This window comes from Panthera onca, chromosome F2, assembly GCF_046562875.1.
Source record: "Panthera onca isolate mPanOnc1 chromosome F2, mPanOnc1 haplotype 2, whole genome shotgun sequence".
In the NCBI taxonomy this organism is placed as follows: Eukaryota; Metazoa; Chordata; class Mammalia; order Carnivora; family Felidae; genus Panthera; species Panthera onca.
In genome coordinates, this window is record NC_138356.1 from 21,639,362 (window position 1) to 21,659,150 (window position 19,789).

The 19,789-nt window shown below is 39.1% G+C and overlaps 1 protein-coding gene across 9 annotated transcripts in view; it reads right to left on the reverse strand.

Moving 5' to 3' along the window:
• The window catches only part of EYA1 (EYA transcriptional coactivator and phosphatase 1), a 169,231-nt gene that overhangs the window by 64,000 nt on the left and 85,442 nt on the right, over positions 1-19,789 (reverse strand). For all 9 annotated transcript variants that reach the window (XM_078441987.2, XM_078441986.2, XM_078441984.2 and 6 more), the window contains 2 exons: positions 15,139-15,278; positions 13,702-13,785 (listed from right to left, as the gene is read on the reverse strand). In XM_078441987.2, coding sequence (XP_078298113.1) covers positions 13,702-13,785; positions 15,139-15,278 — 224 coding nt within the window. The remainder of the gene's footprint in view (positions 1-13,701; positions 13,786-15,138; positions 15,279-19,789) is intronic.

Genomic DNA, 19,789 nt, shown 5'->3' on the forward strand with positions numbered 1-19,789 from the left:
CCAAAAGAATAAAGTTGGATTCTTACCTTGTTCAATACATAATATTTGAAAATTAACTCAAATTGGGTTAAAGACCTAAAAATTAAGAGTCAAAGTATAAAACTCTTCTGGGAAAAGTTTCATGACATTCCCGGATATTACACTAAAAGTATAAACAACAATATAAAAACAAGATTATGCCTGAAAACTTCTGTGCATCAAAGAACCCAATTAACAAAATTAAAAGAGAACCTATGGGTTGTGAGAAAATGTTTACAACTCATATATCTAATAAGAGGTTAATACCCAGGATATATAAAAAAACTCTTACAATTCAACAACAAACAAACCCAAAGAGTTTGATTAAAAAATAGGTAAAAGGCTTGAACAGATATTCCTCCAAAGAAGGTATGCAAAGAGTCAACAAGCAAATGAAAAGATGCTCAGTAGCACTAACCATTAGGGAAAGATGAATCAAAATCACAATGAGGTACCATGTCACAGTCATTAGGATGACTATGATTAAAAAACAAAAACAAAAACAAAAAACTCCAGAAAATAACAAGGGTTGATGAGCATATAAAGAAGTTGGAACCTCTGCACTGTTAGTGGGAACAGAACATGTTACGGCGGCTATGGAAAACAGTATGTCAGTTTCTCAAAAATTTAGGCATAGAATTATGATGTGATTCAGCAATTCCATTTCTGGGTATATACCCAAAATAACTGAAAGCAGGGTCTCAAAAAGATATTTGCATTTAAAAATTTTTAATTGAAGTTTAGTTGACATACTAGTTTCAGGTGTACAAAAGCTTAAATAATAAAGCAAAAAAAAAAAAAGAAAAAGGTATTTATATACCCATATTCACAGCAGCCTTATTCACAATAGCGGAGATGTAGAAGCAACCCAAGAAATATCCAATAATGAACAACCAGAATGTGGTATACCCATATAATGGGATATTATTATTCATCCTTAAAAAAGGAAGGAAATTTTGACATATGCATACAATACCAATGAATCTTGAAGACATTATGCTATGTGAAATCAGTCTTTCACAAAAAGATGAGTACTGTGTGATTTTACTTGTATGAGGTGTTAGTGGTCATAATCATACAGACAGAAAGCAGAATGGTGGTTGCCAGGTGCTGGGGGTAAGGAGAGAAGGGGGAGCTGTTTAACAGACTTCCAGTATTGCATGATGAAGAGAGTCCTGGACACAGGGTTGTACAACAACGTGAATGTATTTACTACTACTGAACTGAGACTAAGGAGAGGCGCCAGGGTGGCTCAGTCAGTTGAGTGTCCAACTCTTAATTTTGGGCTCAGGTCATAATCCCATGATTGTGGGATCATGCCCTACGTGGGGCTCCATGTTGAGCCTGAAGCCTGCTTGGGATTCTCTCTCTCTCTCTGCGCCCCTCTCCTCTTCTCACACATGCTCTCTCTCTAATAATTAATTAAAATTAAAACATGACTAAGGAGGTAGCATTTACATGATATGTATTTTACCACAACATAGAAATCAATAGGAAATGGAGAAATGTAACTATAGATTAGACATTTAATAAATTAAGAAATTCCTATTAATTTTCTAGATAGCTAAAGTACTGGGTACTATCTACTATTTCTATGCTAAAAAAATATTTAAATGTTTTTATTTATTTTTGAGACACAGAGAGACGGAGCATGAACAGGGGAGGGGCAGAGAGAGAGGGAGACACAGAATCTGAAGCAGGCTCCAGGCTCTGAGCTGTCAGCACAGAGCCCGATGCGGGGCTTGAACTCACGGGCTGTGAGATCATGACCTGAGCTGAAGTCGGATGCTTAACCAACTGAGCCACCCAGGCGCCTCCAGCTAAAAAATTCTTTTAATGGAGTCTTAAATACATATTGAAATACATATTGAAATATATACAAATCAAGTAACATATCTGGGATCTGCTTTCAACAATCATAGGAGAGATCAGGGCAAGGGAGGGATGTGGTGAGGTTACAGGTATAATAAGATTAACTAGGATTTGATAATTGTTAGTTTAGAGGTGACACTGAGTTCCATTATGCTATCCCACCTACTTTCGTGTTTAGAAGTTAGTATAAAAAATTTTTTTAAACATATAAAAAATATTCACCAAGACATGATTGGTTGTCTTTGGATAGTGCAACTATGAGTATTTATTTTGAAAATGTAAGGCACATTCAAACCATACTTTTAAAATGTCAAAAAAAATTATTTTTAAGTCAAAATTGCAAATGGCCTGCCAAGTTCCTCCATGTATTACCATTTATTGAAAAGAAGGTGCTATGACTGGCTTGGTAATCCTCACCCAGGCTTAAGTGATCTTTAGAATATACACAGAATCTATGTCAGACACTGCTTTGCCTGTGTTAGCTCTATTAATTTTTATCACATGAGATGTTTTTTTCCAGAAAACCAGGAAGCTCCTACATCTGTAATTGAAGCCACAGGACCTATGTCTCATACATTGAGGACTGGCGGTGTCACATTGCATGCTGATCTGGTGCAAAGGAGAATTCCCAGTGTAATTTAAGAATAGCAGTAACCCTAGAAGCATCTCATTTAGGGCCTCTGGCATTTACTTTTTGGTTGCATGGCTCCCATGGATCCTGATTTTTTTTTTTCTCATCCACAGTACTAGCTTTATCATTTGGCACTCCACTATTGGCTATTTCTTACTACTAGTTAATGCTTGTCACGACTAACACAAGGAGACTTGTTTCTTTCCTAATATTGTTATTCCTTTGGAGATTCTGTGGTTTGACATAAATTTTGTGGATTTATAGTGGCATTAGTTTAGAACGATTTTGCCCCGATGACAGACTACTGTTGAAGATTCACTCATTCTCCATCAATAGCCTCCATCATTAATTTATAAGCTCCCTGCAGGCAGGAATTGTGGCTAGCACCACTATACTAATATACAATCATTGTTCAATAAATTATGAAAGACTTTCTGAATGACTTGTTAATGTCAGGCCAGGAAACAAAGGGTGGGTGGCCAGGTGTGTATCTTGCGTACTGTAGCCCATATGACATGGGAGGTTTTGTGTGTGCAACGTGAGAAGGGTGCCATTTGGTAGTACAGTTTTCTGAATTACTTCATGGACATTTTGAGTGATCATTACTCACAACTAAACTAGTGCTATAAGGATAACGTACTGACTGAAGGCCTTCTATTATGACAAGTTCTTTTGATAGAGTCTTAAATTTGGGGTGGTCCTGGCATGGAGACCACGTGGTATTAGCAGGGTACCTTAGCCAATAGGGACACCAGGCTGAATTCCTCCAGGTCCCTGCTCCTAGTTGTGGGGGGAGGGGGCAGCAGTGGGTAATTTCCTACATGACTTTTGCTTTATTCCAGGGACCAGGTTGAAGTTCATGCTTCTCAGATTATTTTGTTGCCCTTTTAGGTGGAGAAATATAATAGTTACATCTGCCTTGCTAGTTCCGTTATTTGTATATGATATTTGATCTTAACTATCTTTTAAGTAAGCACTGCAAAAAATATATGAAGGGTCATATGCACTCATCCCCCAATTCTCACTTCCTAGCTTCAAATGGCAATTTAACCTATTTTTAAGGCCAAGCATGAACCATCCCCATACCCACCTCTCTCTCTCTCTCTCTCTCTCTCTCTCTCTCTCACACAGAGTCTGATTCAAAATTATTTTCTTAACCTATTTTCATTTACTTTCTCAAAAACTGTACTTTTCAGAGTGTCTGAGAGTCCGTGGTCCTTTGAGCCTCAAAATAGAAAGTTTAAAGAAAACCTATTTATCTCTTCTTGGGACTTTTGAATAGGATCTAGAATGTTTTCTGAGTATAAAAATAAAATGCTTTCTTCTTTCCCTAGAAATCTTAAAGCTAGCCATTCACCTAACCATAAAAATATCCCTTCCTTTTATGTCAAAGATATATCCCTTTTAACACATTCCTTGTGTTAAAAGATATATCCCTAGATTTTTAGTTTTAAAAATGCCACAAATGCCAAATATTACATCAGATCATGTACAGTCCAAAGAGAATAACCATGTCACTTCAATTTTACTATAAGAACAACTAAAAAAAATCATACCAAATGTTAATAAGGAAGCAATTTCTTTTTATTGCTTAGATATACTGGTAAAGCAGTAAGAAAAAAAAAATCGTTCCTATTTTTAATGTAACTCTGGTTCCTACTGACACACTCTTGTATATTTTGCCCTTTTATTCCTTTTCTTTTACTATCTTATTTTTCTAAACTGAAAAGAAAAAAATAATAATGGTAAAATAAACCAAGCAAACACAAAGGCAATTGAAGTTTGTCCAACTTAAATTCTTTGAGACCTTTAAGAAATATTTTAACACCTAAGTCACTGTTCCACTTTTAGATAGCTACAGCATTCTGAATTAGTAATTGGGTTCTACAAAGTACATACTGTGTTGGGGATTTATTTTGGGGGAAGTTAAAAAAACAATAGTATTACTTTTAAATTTTAATCTATTACTGTTTTTAATTCATAAGCACATTTTAAATACGTGATAAACATCTTTTGTATCTCTCCTTTTTCAATATGTACCCCATTACATTTAGAAGATCAAATCTATACACGCTCCTTACATCTATGAGATCAAATCTACACACACTCCTTACCTCTATGAGATCAAATCTACACAACCCCTTTCTATTTTGGATCAAAAAAAGATATATCCTATTTAAACAACTGCTGTTTAAAGAATTAATCTTGGGCTAGAAAGAGTTACTACAAGGTGGTTCAACGATTTCAAAAGTACAACTAGTTCCTCAGGATATGGTACTTGCATTTTGAGGTTGTAGAACAAAGGATAAGGTTCCTAAATTCTATCTGTACTGATCCTACGTGGGCAGCTAAGCCTCCCCCGGCCAGCAATTACTCTGTTGTAGTGGCCCAGTGAGGTGTGATGTTAACAACGCGCGCAGGTTTATGAGGATTTGCTGGTCAATGTGAAAATCTTATAAAGTATGCTCAAGTTGACAACACATCTTTGGGCAGCATCAGCCAAATGAAGGCAAAAATACCTGTTTTGGAGCCCTTCAACCAGTCCTTATTTAGAATGCTAACATTACAACCACAAACAAGGCCTGGATGTCATTTAAAATAAATTCTCATTCAGGATCTTTCGTTTTGGGGGAAAAGAAGTTGAAAAACAGGAATGGGCACTCTGAGTACAAGAGGGGCCTATTTTCAGGGCCCCATGCTGGCTGCTCATCAGGGATGGATGAAAGATAAGATTCGGAAAATGAGCTTCCTTACCTGAGAGAAGCGAAAAATGTATGCAAAAATGTTATTTCTTTTAAAAAAATATCTCTGGAAGTGTTACGTAAGTGATATATACAACCTGTGAGACCCAAAGTTTTCATTGTCTTCTTTCCACCTGTCTAACGTCATCAATATGACCAATGGAATATTAACTTTTTGTAATTTTAGAAGCTCCTATCCCTGAGCAGCCGACATGAAATGCCAAGTTTTAAGAGTTGGGTGTAGTTTTGATGCCAGTTAAAGAATAATGTGGACTACCATGAGAGAGTGTGTACACATGAAAAATAAACCACGGTTGAACTACTGACTGAATGATTAAAACAAAACAAAACAAAACAAAACAAAAAAAAACAAACTCCAACTTGTGGTGGGGCTAATCAGGTCATTTTTACTGATTAGACATGTGACACCCGACTGCTTTAATTTTCTCTTTACTTCAGAGACTCTCTTTCAACATCATGAAAAGAATACCCACGTGGAAAATAAGAAAAAGAGCTTCACCATTCCGAAGATTAATTTTGATTGTGGAGAAAGCCCAATGAATCCCAAACATGGGACAACAGCCAAGCAGTGGTACAAAGTGGGAGGGAGAAGAATAAAACCATAGGAGACCCAGCCAAATTGGCCTCAACACATAGGGACCCACGCAGTGCCAACGAAAGCCTAAACAGCTAATCCAATCCAAAGACCTATCTAGATTTCATTTGTAACCACTCTCCTATCTCTCTCTTTCCTAGTGTTACAGCCATTTCCTTAGGCCTCTTTTTATTTCCTACCAGGAGGACTGTGATAATCTATTGTGCTATCGGGCTAATCTTCCAAATTGTACAATTCCATCATATCACTCCACTGTTTTAATACTGTTCATGGCATCCCCACACCTACAGCACAAAATTGGGACACTCAGTGTTCCCTGTGATACTCCTTTGAGGGCGATGGACCAATCACAAGACTAGCCTGTATTCCTGATGTTTTCCGTTACTAGATGTACTGCCTTGGGCCAATCATTTAATTTTTCTGAGCCATTTCCCTCAATGGTTATGCTCTGCTTCCACCTGTCTCTCTGCTTCCTGCAACAACAAAACGCTGTATTCCTTACTGCCCACTCCCTTCTCTGAATCCCCACAGTAAGCAAAAGCTCTTATTTATGGAGTGCTTGTAAGTATTTTTCTATGTGGCTTACATAGTTCTCCTAATAGTGTTGTGATTGCTTTCATCCTATAGACGGAAGATTAAGATGAACCGAGTGAGACTCAGAGATACAAGGTGCTTTTCCTGAGGCCACAGAGCAAAGGAGGTCCCAAGCTAGTGGGGGCAGGCTGGTCATCATGGTTGGGAAGCTGTGATGCTTTATGTTCAATCCTTGCATTCTCTTTCACAGGCCTGAAGAAAAACAAGGCCATATGCAATAAGGGAGCAGGAACACACATTTCACTTACTGACAGCGGAAGGGGGTTGCAGTTAGGGAAAGAGAACACCGTCAAGATAAGGACGAAGAAATGAATGGAGGAGGATCTTTCAGCTGATAGTCAACAACACTGTCTTTTTGAGACCAATGAAAAGCTGAAAGCAAAATGAAAAAAAAAAAAAAGCTTTTTTTTGAGTTTAGATTCCACGTCATTCTGTAGTAAGCAAAAGTTATACTTGAAACCATGAATTACTTCATCATTTTGATCTAATTCAGCACTTGATATGCAGAGAAAACATAAAATCAGGAAACCTTCCTCTGGGATTGAACTGGCCACTCATGATTCTTGGGCACACGGGTCACACAGTCGTCGGGCATTGCTCTGCTGCGGTGGGAAGTGTGCTTTGGGTTTCGCTCACTTATCAAATAGTTCTTCCCTGACAACTGTGGTTGCTGCTGCTGCCCCCTGTCACCACAACACACTCTCTGTTTCTTCTTGGGCACACAGCTAGGCTACATGTATTTCCCAGCCTCCTTTGCACCGGGCCACGAAAGCCTGGTCCATCTAGTCTCCCATCCATGCTCCTCCTGCTTTTTTTCTCCCTGTGGGTTAGAAAGCTTAGGACAGTGATTACACAAGCCTCAGAAGCTGGACGTGAGATGGCACAACCATTATCAAACCTTGCCTAAACCAAGTCACCTGGAAAATCCACTTGAGACCACGAAATAAGAAAGAGATCCCTTTCTGTGGTCATGGCATATGGGGCCTATTTGTTACAGCCATTTCACCTACCCTAACAGATTCCTGTGCTGGCTTGTGCTTCACTGGGGGCCCAGATACAGACACACAAGATCTGCACTGAGTTTACAATCTAGTCGGCCAAAGTGTGGGTGTCACTGAATTGTCCTGGTGTCCTGGGGGCAGGGGCAAAAATGAATCAACACAAAGTTCAGAGCAGGATCTAGAGTAGAGGCAGGCACACTTCTTCCTCTAAAAGGACAAATATTATAGGCTTTGCAGTCCATATAAAGTCTCTGACACATATCCTTTCTCTTTTTCATAATCCTTTAAAAATTTAAACAACATTCTTAGCTTGAAAGACCTACAAAAACAAGCCATAAACCAGATTTGGCCCATGGGAGATGGTCTGTCAGTTCCTAGCCTAGACCCTTGGTCTAGATTTTTTAAATCCCCAGGAAGAAAAATATCTCATGACATATGAAAATTACATGAAATTCCAATTTGGAAGTGTAATTTTTATTGGAATACAGATACATTTATTTGTCTATTGTCTGTGACTGCTTTTGCACAAGTAGGGCAGTGCTGAGCAGTTACGAAGGTACATGGCCCATAAAGCCTAAAATGTTTATTACTTGACCCTTTAACATTTTTGGTAAAGGCGCAGGTAATAAATGTTTGCCAACCTCTGGTGTGGAGCTTCCAATAGAGAGATTACTCTGTTTCCGTACCCAGATCCTCTATAACCCAAGGAGGACACTAGATGTCCACTGCTTTGGTGCCATGCCAAGAATTCCACATGTATACCAGCCACCATGGAAGAAGATCATGCCTCAAAAGATTTTGGAGTTTCGTGTTTCATTCCGAAACAGGGTTTAGAAGAGCAACCTTTACCGGTTAGTGGGAGTGTTCTAATGAAATGGGCTCAGAGCTGTTTTCCCTGCTCAACGTCCTGAATGATTACAGTATCTACTCACTAGGGAGGCTTAGCTGACCTAAATTCATACTGGCAACTAGCATCCTTCTAGAAGCCTGGTGCAGTATATAACTAATGTTTAGACAGCATATACAAGATCAATCAGTGACATATGCTGTTTTCTTTATTGAGTCATTGTTATTAATAAGACATACAGCTGGGCCCTTTAAGTTCAGGACACAACTTAGATCCCTCTTCCTCTGGCTTTACTGAGATATAACTGACACAACTGAATTCTTAAAGCAATTCTGAAAGTCAAGTGGCTAGTTTTATAGAAGAGGAAACTAGGGCTCAGTGTGAATAAACAATTTACTCCAGCTCAAAGAGCTGAAAAGTCAGAGCTTGGGTTTGAGGCTAGATCTGTATGAATTCAAATCTGATGCTTTCTATCACACCATAGGCAGATCTCCTATTGGTACTTCATAAATCTATTTTTTCATATCTATTAATTTATTTTGAAAAAGAAAAAGAGGAGGGAGATGGGCAGAGAGAGGAAGAGAGAGAATCCCAAGTAGGTTCTGTGCTGTCAGTGCAGAGGCTGATATGGGGCTCAATCTCACCAACCATGAGATCATGACCTGAGCTGAGACCAAGAGTCAGAGGCTGAACCAAATGAGCCACTCGGGCTCCCAGTACTTCATAAATTTAAAGGTATTTCTACACGTTACTCTTGGCCACTACACAGGATTCGAGGTTTTGTTTTGTGGTGGTTGTTGCTTTGACCGTCAAGTTTCAACTATGTTACAATAGAATTAGTATTTATTTTATACCAGACATTTGGTCTCTAACCTCTTCCAAGACTGAGTGTCCTCATCCGTAAAATGGGCTTGGCAGTAGCAGTTTCAGAGTTCTAATGTTGAATTAAACAAGTATGGGGTACACAGGAAATTCTTAATAAGCTGGGCCTCCAGTTGAAAATGCTAAGCTTTATGCTGTCTTAAGTGTTCATGTTTAGGCTTCTGTGTACAATGTGGAGTAAAGCTCAATGTCTTTAGGACCTGTTCTAGCCCAAATCCATATCAGACACCGGTGTTAAGAAACAATAAAAATAAAGTAGTGAAACCATGAAGCTGTTGGCTATAGGTATCTTGGGGAGTCCTCCCACAAGGTGGAATCATGCTTGGGACATCAACACAACACTTACTTGAAATGTAAGTTTGGGGTATGTGGTTCAGTATTAACAATAGGACTATACTGTCTATTTTTAAAAGGGCATTCAACGAAAAAAAATCAAAACTAGTTTTCTTCAGTGAAATTGAGGAGTATGGATTTCGTTTGAAAGCAACTTTGAAAAACGCATTAAACAACAACAACAACAAAAAAGCCAGGATGGATATTTTTAACAACAGCTGAATGTATGGTCACATACCAGGGACTTCATTTTCCTGCTATTACACTTTTGCTTTTCTCTTCCCTAGCCAGGCCTGTCATGTACCCAGCAGCCTCTTTTTGTTCCCATCACCTTTGTTACAAAACACTTCCTTATAATGCCCGACATGCCTGCTTCCCACAGCTAGAATTACATGGAAGGTGGGACATTCTCAAACTTTTTTTGTACATATTGCTGTAACATGCCCTAATTTTGCATTATATCAACCAGATCCTGTATCCCCTTACTGAATGGCCTACTCATTGGGTCGCCTAAGCTACTGTGACTAAGCTACTTCTCAAGTATCTGGTTCCCATAGAGACAGAAAAGCTATCACATGGTCAGGCATTCATTTCTTTATATGCCTGTAGAGTAAGGAAGGCCCAACCACACGCTCCCTTCACAATGCTTGGGGACGCCACTGAAACTATGTTCCAAGAAAGAAGGCTTGCCCTTCAACTGCCTTAAGACTTCTCTCCCTAGTGCCTTGAGGAATGAAAAGGGGGCAAAGTTCTCCAATGAGCTTGGTTATTATCACTGTTTGGAAGGATCCTTGTTGAAACGCACAGTTTTACAAGGCATGATTACCAGATTTGAGAGCAAAATCTTCCCGTCTGTAAAGTTCTCTAATAAAGAGAATAAACAAGCTTCTTTGCATGCCTCAGGCTACAACTCAACATCCTCAGCAATGTGTCTTCAGAAGGGATGCCACATGACATCGAGACAACAGGTGGTTAGCACAAAGAGGGTGTTCACAAATATTTAGGATGAAATCACACTGAGAGTATCTGAGGAACTTCTGATCCTGAGCTGTGTACTGTCACTAAGCCTGTCATCTGAAGGCCTGTCCATTTCCTCGTGTCCCAGGCTCACCTTCCATCCACATTCTTGCCTGATCCAAGTGGATGTCTTCCCCATCTCAACAAATACATGACTAAGCTGCCCAGCAGCTCAGGGAAAAACAAAAACAAAAACAAAAACCTGGGAATGATTTTTTCACTCCTCTTTATTACTTACTGTGCACCAGCCCAAACCAAATCCTTTGCAAATCCTATTTCTCTACTTGCAACAGAATCCAGGATCCAGTGAGTTCTCTCCATCTCTATTGCTAGTATATCGGGTCACCCCCAAAACCACTTTGTTCCCCAGTCTTCTCTCCCCATCATTAATTGTCCACAGGCAGCCAAAATAATGTAAAAATCTAAATCAGATCTTGCCATGTCTTCCCTTGAAGTCCTCCAATGAGTTCATATGCCATGTGTAACGACATTGACCCTCCTGACATGGCTCACGCTTGCCCTCATCCCGGCCCACATCTTGACTCGGCATCTCCATCACTGAGCTCAGCCACCTGGCCTCTGTCCCTCAAACATCAAACCCTTTCCTGCCCTGCCTTCATTGCTTCCTCTGCTTAGAACTCTCTCGTGACGGTCACATTACCAACCAGCCTTTTAGTCATTTGGACCTCAGGTTCAAATCAAAGTCATGCTCAGGAAGACCTTCCCCAACCAGGCTTCCTGAAATTAGTTTCTCCCTGACCTCTGTTAACTTATATTTAAATATTTCAGATCACCTATAAAGACTATAGACACTTGGTTTTTGGAAATTATAGGAGATAAAACTTTTCATCACATGCCTTAGTATGAGAAAACTATACAAACTAACAAAGTACTATTTGATGCAGCCTCAAAATACTAATGGTTGACACTTTTAAAAATAAAATTTGTGGTACTTGTTTTGTTTAGATATCGTTGAGAATCTGAATAAGAAAGTCTAAGCTGCCAGGGGTTTCTAGGTTAGGTGTGAATGCGCAGACCAATAATTTGTGGCCAGGGACTGACATGAGGTCATTAGGTCACGGGATGCTCACCATCTTGCCCTAAGCTGGCCCTTTTCAGTGGTGAACAAAGCCTTGATCAAGTCAACTATCAATTTGGCCTTTACTGAGAAAGCTCTTAAAGACTGGAGACTTTCTGGATGGTTTTCAAATGCTGGTATTCTAAGCGGATGCTCTTTTCAATACTTTTGTGTGAGTTCCAGGAGCCAGCTTTCTTCCTTAGGAGTTAGTTGGAAGGACCTTAAAATAGTTAAGAAAATCTTTGAGATTCTTCCTACTAACCACACATTGACATTTCATCTATTAATTTTTAGCTTTTAAGTAGTAATTTTTGTAGAAATGGGAATGGTAATAGTACTCATAGAGGGAATAATACAAAAAAACACCACAGCTAATATTTACTGAATCCCTATTATGTGCTGGCCACAAAGCAGAGACTTTGTTTGAATGACTAATTCTGTGGCTTTATTTTTTTTTTTAATTATACTATATTTTTGTTAACTGTCTTCTTCTCATAGAAACTCTAACCATAAGATGGGGCATATTGTGTTTTACAGATATCTTATTTCTTCTTATTAAATTTTTTCATGTTTATATTTGGAGAGACAGAGCACGAGTCAGAAAGGGGCAGAGAGAGAGGGAGACCCAGAATCCTAAGTAGGCTCTAGGTTCTCAGCTGTCAGCACAGAGCCCAACACAGGGCTCCAGCTCACGAACCATGAGAATATGACCTGAGCCGAAGTCATACGCTTAACTTACTGAGCCAGCCAGGTGCCCCCAGATATCTTATTTCTAAATTTTTTTTTAATATTTATTTATTTTTGAGAGACAGAGTGAGACAAAGTGAGACTGGGGGAGGGGCAGAGAGAGAGGGAGACACAGGATCGGAAGCAGGCTCCAGACTCTGAGCTGCCAGCACAGAGCCCAACGCGGAGCTCGAACCCACAGACTGTGAGATCATGACCTGAGCTGAAGTCGGACGCTCAACTGACTGAGCCACCCAGGCGCCCCTCTAAATAGAAATCCAAAGGGTGGAATATTTTGGAATATTTTTGCTCTTACAAACGTGCATATTTTCCAGCCTTTTTGGGGGGTGGTATATGTAACTTCAGGGTTATGAGAAGGAAAGCTTCACTATAACGCTCAATGGATAGTTCATCAAATTTCACTGTCAAACTATACCTACAGGGCAGGCACTCAATATACGTTTATTGAAATAAGTATTGTTTGAAAGAATGGGTACCGGGATAAAATCTGTAATGAGAGCATGATGCATGTTTTGTGTTTTAACATTTAATTGCGATGAACAACCAGAGTCACCAAGACACAAGAATTCAGTTCCTAAGGCTCTGAACCGATATCTTCACAGATTTAAAACCTGTAATATTGTTTCTTTAATGATGGAAAAAAATGAGAAATATCGTATTCACATATTCAATTACCTATAGCCACTTTAACTAACATGGTTTTGGTGTGGGAAAGGTTCATGAAGCCACCAAGGAAGAGATCAAAAAGAATTTCCAAGGATTTGGGGAAACCCGAAAACAGAACACCGAGGCTGAATTTCTACTCACGGAAGGTTGTCTGTAATATTATTTTTTACCTACCACACCAGAGGTAAGTATTGTAACAACTTAAACATTGATGTATTGGTCCTATTGTCATTCAGAGGCCCAGTTTTATATACCATTCACATAGATTTAGCTCATAGCAAAGCGACTTTTAAAGACATTCTTAACAGGTGTTTTGAAAATAAAATACTAACTCGGCTAATCACTGAAGACAAGAACATGTGAAATACTGGCTCCCCCGAATATGTTGTTGCGAATAAAAACCAACAAAATTGAATGACTCACATAAAAAATATAAAACAAAATATTTTTCCATATAACCTATATGAAAACGATCTCCTCTTGCTCATTTATATGTTTTTGCCTTACACATATATCTGTATCCATAAATTCAGTTGTTCTCCAGTTCATATTTTAAATTTATTATTTAAAGTTAAACCACATCCCTGTCTGGATAAAAGTTCAATTCTAGACATATATACTCTAAAGAAATTAAAAACTGATGTCTCTCGGTACTCACCCTCCCATATCTGTTGGCATAGGACCCAGTAAGCAAGGAATGGAAAACAATGATTGTCTCGTCCAAGTCCCAGATGAACACCCTCTACAAAGGAAGAACCAAATCAGGATGTCTTTCCCTTGGTTGAGAAACCTGTGATTCAGTTAACTTCAACATAAATAAGCAGTCTTGAAATAGAAGACAAAAGAAAAATCTGAATTTTTAAAAATGTTTTAAAATACAACTCTTCCAAAGAGTATCTCCCAGCTTTTCTCCAGTTATAACCTCAGATGGTGTGTAGAACAATTATATTAGTGACATCGATACAAGCATGGGCAAGAAATAATAATGTATGTCCTTTCTACTTCTGAACTGAAGATTCACAGTTCTCCCTTCTGAAAAAATGAAAAATGAGTTAAAACTAGTCTGTTCACAACTTATTGAGACAGAGTGGGGGCAATCAGTCAAACATCATTCCATTTTTCTTTTTCTTATCTCTTCTCTCTGCTTATTAAAGTGTTAAAATAACAAATCTTAGGTTTCATTTTTGTCAAGCCAACTGTTAAAAAAAATGCACATAAAACCTAAAACTTCACATCATCTACTCACCTTATGCTACCTTTGGACTGTTATCATGCAGTTGGGTTATATATTGTTCCTGCCTGTTTTCTTCAGATTACAAAACTTAGGCAGACACATCACATGTGCTCTTAACACACTCTTGAGATATTTGGAATTGGATTTGAAGGAATTCATTTCAAAAACGTCTTTGAGATGCCACAAAGGCTTCTGAAGCGTACATTTCTTCTTCTCCTTTCCACTCACACCAGTATATATTCATACACATAGGTTCTGCTGGGAAATTTTCATCTTTTCAGCCAAAATAATCATGTTTCCCACCATCAGCTTTCACTTGGCAAAACCCAGAAACTTAATTGCAGTGGATTCAAAGCTATGAAATCTACCCTTTAAGGTTTTATTTAATCCCTCCTGCTTTTGAACTCCACCAAAACAGGTCTCATAAGACAATTGCCATTTCAGTTTAGAACATCCCAGGTTTTCCTTTCTCATATACCTAAGTGTGTCTTTAATTTTCAAAGTGGATTTTATTAATCACTTTTAGTATGACACTTAACTGAAATGGCAACGATATAGAGCAGTACAAGAGAATTTTGTTCAAGCAGAATTATATACTTTACTGTATTTCCTTAGAGAGAAATAACCAGATGCTTTGCACGTAGTTAAAATGGAAGAGAAAACAGAAATAATTGTTTTTACTTACAATCAACACGAAAGAGGAAAAAAAAATGCTTTACTTACAATTAACATAGGGAAAAAAAGCAGGAACAAAAGCATTTGGGTATCTTGATCACAGCCTATTTACATGGCATGTGTACAGAACCATCATTTAACTACCAAGATACCTTGTTATTTACTAGGTCATTGTCAATGACATACCTCAAGGTCAGAATCTGGGGGAGGTGAAGGATTATTGTTTCTTCGGCCCCGTCCACGTGACTTCCCATCTGAACCTCGACGCAATCGATCGGAGTCTGAATCTTTAATGGGTGTTGATGGGCTGTGGATTGTACTGTACTCTGCAGAAATACAGGAAGGTCTTTTATCTTCTGGTTCTATTACCATGGTGTCAAGATCAACCTTGTTTCAACTCATGGGGAAGTCTGAAGAGCAAAGCGCATTTCATTCTGCTCACATTCATTACCTTTTACTTGCACTGATAAAAAATGTATGAGATACTTGATTCCAAGAATGCACTCTTTTGAAAGAAACGCGTGATCAGAAATGAATAAAATTTAATTGAAGGTGTGGAAGACAGCAGGTGGAAAACTAGTTGCCTAGTTTCTCTTAGTGGTTCTCCACTAAGGGAGTAGACAATGCTCCCTCAACCCTATTTCCACATCCATCTCTCTCTCTCATTCCGCAAACAGTGTCTGGCCATGCTGAGAGGTTCACACATTTGCCTTACTAACCGCTCTCCCACCTACAAAAAGGCTCCTGGTTCACAGAAAGAAAAGAAAAATCAGCTCTGGGGCAGGAAAAACCAAATCACCAGGCAGATTTTTCTTTGAAAATTTCAAAAATCTCCTTTTTTCCCCTCATTTTATGTGAGAACAAGGGAGTGATAAGGAAGAATAGATATATGGGCAATGCCCATACTCTGCACAGCATCTGTCTCAGTCTCTTTGAACCAAAAATCTCAAACGGACAGCACATTCAAATTGCTCACCTGGGTAACTCAGAGAAACCATGGAAATAATTACATAGAAAATACAAAATAAAGAACAACTTCCAACCAGCTAGAAGAATGGCTAAGTAGTGACTGTGGAGTTGGGGGAAGGGGAACTCTTACCCTATTTCCAAATGAACAACAATAACAACAAAAACCCTAATACTTTTTTTTATCTGATGTTCACACATCAGACAATTTCTACTCCCCCTCCCAAATTCCAGATGTGCCCAGTGTGTTGCCTCTCCTCCCCAAACTCTTTGCCAGATTTCTCTCCTAGATATGGGTTGGAATCTCTCAGGCTAGTATGAGGAATGGTAATTCTCACTGAGATGCTGTTGATACTAAATCTCAGCAAATAGAAAAGTATTGAGGACAAGTGAATATCTGGTAGCCTTTGTTATTGTACTATCGTCCTCAACTGTACCAACAAGGCCAGCCACGTGTCCAACCATGTGGTCTCAGTATTACTTCCAAGTTTAAGCCTTACGAGTCTGGATGGATAGGAATGGACTTTGACAGAGTAGATTCCATTTCTAAATCACATGGAACAGCCCTATACCTCTTGTTTAATTTTAAAACCTCAACAGATTCCTATCACTTTTAGATGAGACTTTATGTCCTCTGCAATAGCAAACAAGACAGCAAATTTCCTCATATAGACCAGTCATGGATCCTTGTACCAAGACGCCACCATAATGGCACAGTTAATTATGGCCAGAAGGTCCAGAACAACTCCACTCCCTAGGTCGACATACATAGTTACAAGGGATGCATTTTTGAGCTAACTCACTCACCTTACGGAACTATTAGAATACAGTGCTGGCTGGTTACAGTTTAATGTTTTCGAAATCCACATTAGATCTTTTTCTGGCAGAGGCAGATGACTGTGGCATCTTCTCAAAATTTTCCAAACCAAGCATCTGTCTTCCAAGTTTTATAGAGAATTAGGAGCTCCAAATAAATATGTATTTTTAAGGAGCTCAGTGAGTTAGAAGTTGTGTTTGGAGGAAAAAGTCTCGACCTCCCTTTTCTTTGACAACTCTGTAACTACACCTCCGTGCGAACCTGGACAGCCACCATCTAAGACAGAACGCATGCCAATCTCTCTATAGTAATGTCAAAGCAGAGCATTTGCTTTCAACGGTCACAACTGGCATCTAAATTTGACTCGTATTTCGAGTACTTGACTGCAAAGTCCATCTTGAACTGTGAGCTCTCCAACCTTTGAAGTTCATATTTGACAAGAAGCTAAAAGACATCAAACAACACATCTTATCACATTCTATCTCTTGCCTTGACTTCCAGGTAGTTTAGGGTTAATTTTGTCCTCCAAGTAGTTGACCTTACTTAGGTTTTCTCAGTCTAGATTTCCTATTGATTGCCAATTCCTTTAGTTCTTGGTGTGTATTTCCTTATCCTTGTGTTAAACCCATTTAAATCTTTAAAAAATAATATTCCATCCCCCCTTTTTTGGAAACAAGTGATAATTAAATTGATCACTCACTTCTATAAACCTCCCTACCAAAGAAAAGAAATTCAATGAGTAAAGTATACAGGTAGATTCTTAAATCATCTTATCTAAAGTTTTTCCAGGTGGAGAAAAAGCTCTAAAATATGAACAATATGATACCTTTAAATATTAACACACACACACACACACACACACACACACACAACCTTACAGGCCTCAACTTATTAGAAGGAAGATAAAATTTAATAATGCAAGCCAGATTAAAAAAAAAATCTCTTCCTCTTTGTTCTATGAGGTGGGATTAAATGCTTCTACTCTCCTAACCAGCTTTGCTGACTCTAACTATTCTCTTTCCTTCTATTAGTACAAAACAACTCAACAAATAATTTAATCTTCTAATCCACTGACATCTCATGTTTCATTAAAACCCTTTCAAAATTATTCAACTTTACCCCCACCGAGATAATGAATGTAAAAATACTCAGAAGAGCATTTATTTCCTCTAACAATGATTACATGCCTACACTCTTCCGGGCACTGTACTAGGAGGCTGAGGTATAATGATGTGCTATATAGATATGGTCTCCTTGGAGCTTAAAATTCAGAGGAAGGCACTGATTTGTGGACAAAAATAAGAGATTAGAAAACAACATAGAAAGGGCTATGGCATGGGAAAGGTAGAATGCTGAGAGACCACGGGGCAAGTCTATACAACACAGATTTACAGGATTATAGAAGCTTCCTGAAGATGGAAGACAAAGCTACCAGTAAAAATGGAGTATAAATGTTCTCCAGAAAGGCACATGAGCATGTGTGTTGGTGGGGAGAGGGGAGAGAGGGAGACAGAGAAAGAGAGAGAAAGCATGCGCATGAGCATGTTGAAGAACTGAAAAAAACCCAAAAAACAAAAAACCAAAAAACAACCAATCTGACTGACTCTATAGAGGAAGGGTACAGAGAAGAGGTGGAGTTACAGGCAAAGAATTCAGCAAGGGAGTGATGGGAGCAAATTTACACCTTAGATAGAGGACTCTAGCCAGTGTGGCGAGGTAGTGGAGGCAAGTGAAGACTGAGAAGGGGAGACCAGCCAGGAGGATAATTCAGTGACGGTGTTAGCGGCCCATGCAGGTAGTGGACATAGGGAGAGCTACAGATTTGAAGTGTCACTGAGAGGGAAATCGATAACTAATCAGATAAGGGAGGAGGAGGTGCTCATACCAGTGGGTTGGCAACTGGGAAGATGAATATAACCATGAGGTCTGGGATTTGAGAAGAAGGGCTTATAAAGAAGTGTGTGGATGAGCATTTAAAGTCTGCTTTGGACATCTTGAGCTTGAAGAATCTGTGGTATTCATGATGTCCAGCAGGCTGTTAGACTGCCCCATGAGGGATGGGTTTAGGTTTGGAAATTGATGGCACATAGAATGCAGTTAAAGAAATGGCTGCCATTAAAGACATGGAGTCTGTGCAGAAGGGACGGGCAGGGAAAAATGGGTGCGGGGTGAGGAGGAAAACCAAGGTCAGTGTGTTGTAGAAGAAAGGGTGGGTCAGGAAGGAGACAGTGATCAATAACTTCAGATCAGCCAAGGGATAAGGTAAAGTGAACATTGAATCCAAGCGAACTTTGGATTTAGAGTCAGTTAAGATCTTGGCACACAAGGCAAAGTACAGATTTGAGAAGTATTTAGGAGGTAGATTGGTGGGATTAAAAAGGAGAGCTCAGAAGGTACAGGAGTAAACAGGGATTAAAACTCCTGACATACTACTGAAGACCCTAAAATGGCCACATTCAATTACTTGAAGTTCTTCATCGTATTTCACTTCTCTGTGACCGTGCTGACCACTGGCCCCTCTCACCTGTGAACACATCAGAGTAATTTGACTTCCCTTTCTTCTGCTTCTCATCCTAGCACTCACGCTATTCCTTCTGTCTCGTTAGAGACCTCTTCCTCTACCTAAGGCTTAAATGTGAGTGTTTTTTGTATTAGTGATACTCAAAGTACTGATCTGGGACAAAACAAGGAGCTTCAGGATGTTAATTAATGCAATGCTTCCTTCATCAAAAGTCTTGCTAAGATTAAAAAGAAAAGTTAAACAGCGTGCCTAGGGATGCAGTTGATTAATCCTCATGTAATACTCAATTAGTGGGTAGACAGCCAGTTGGTGGACTATATTATGAGCAGCAAATACACTGGAATTTTCTCCACGGTCCTCTTATCTCACTACAAGCTCTCAGCAGTGTGTAGTATTGATAAGAGGGATTTCAATGATAACCTCCAGGTTGATTATTCTAAGGCTTCATCTCCTGATCTGTTGACCTGAATATCCTCATTTGCTAGACCTCTCTACCTGATTTTCCATGGGCACCACAACTAAAGTTGTCCCCA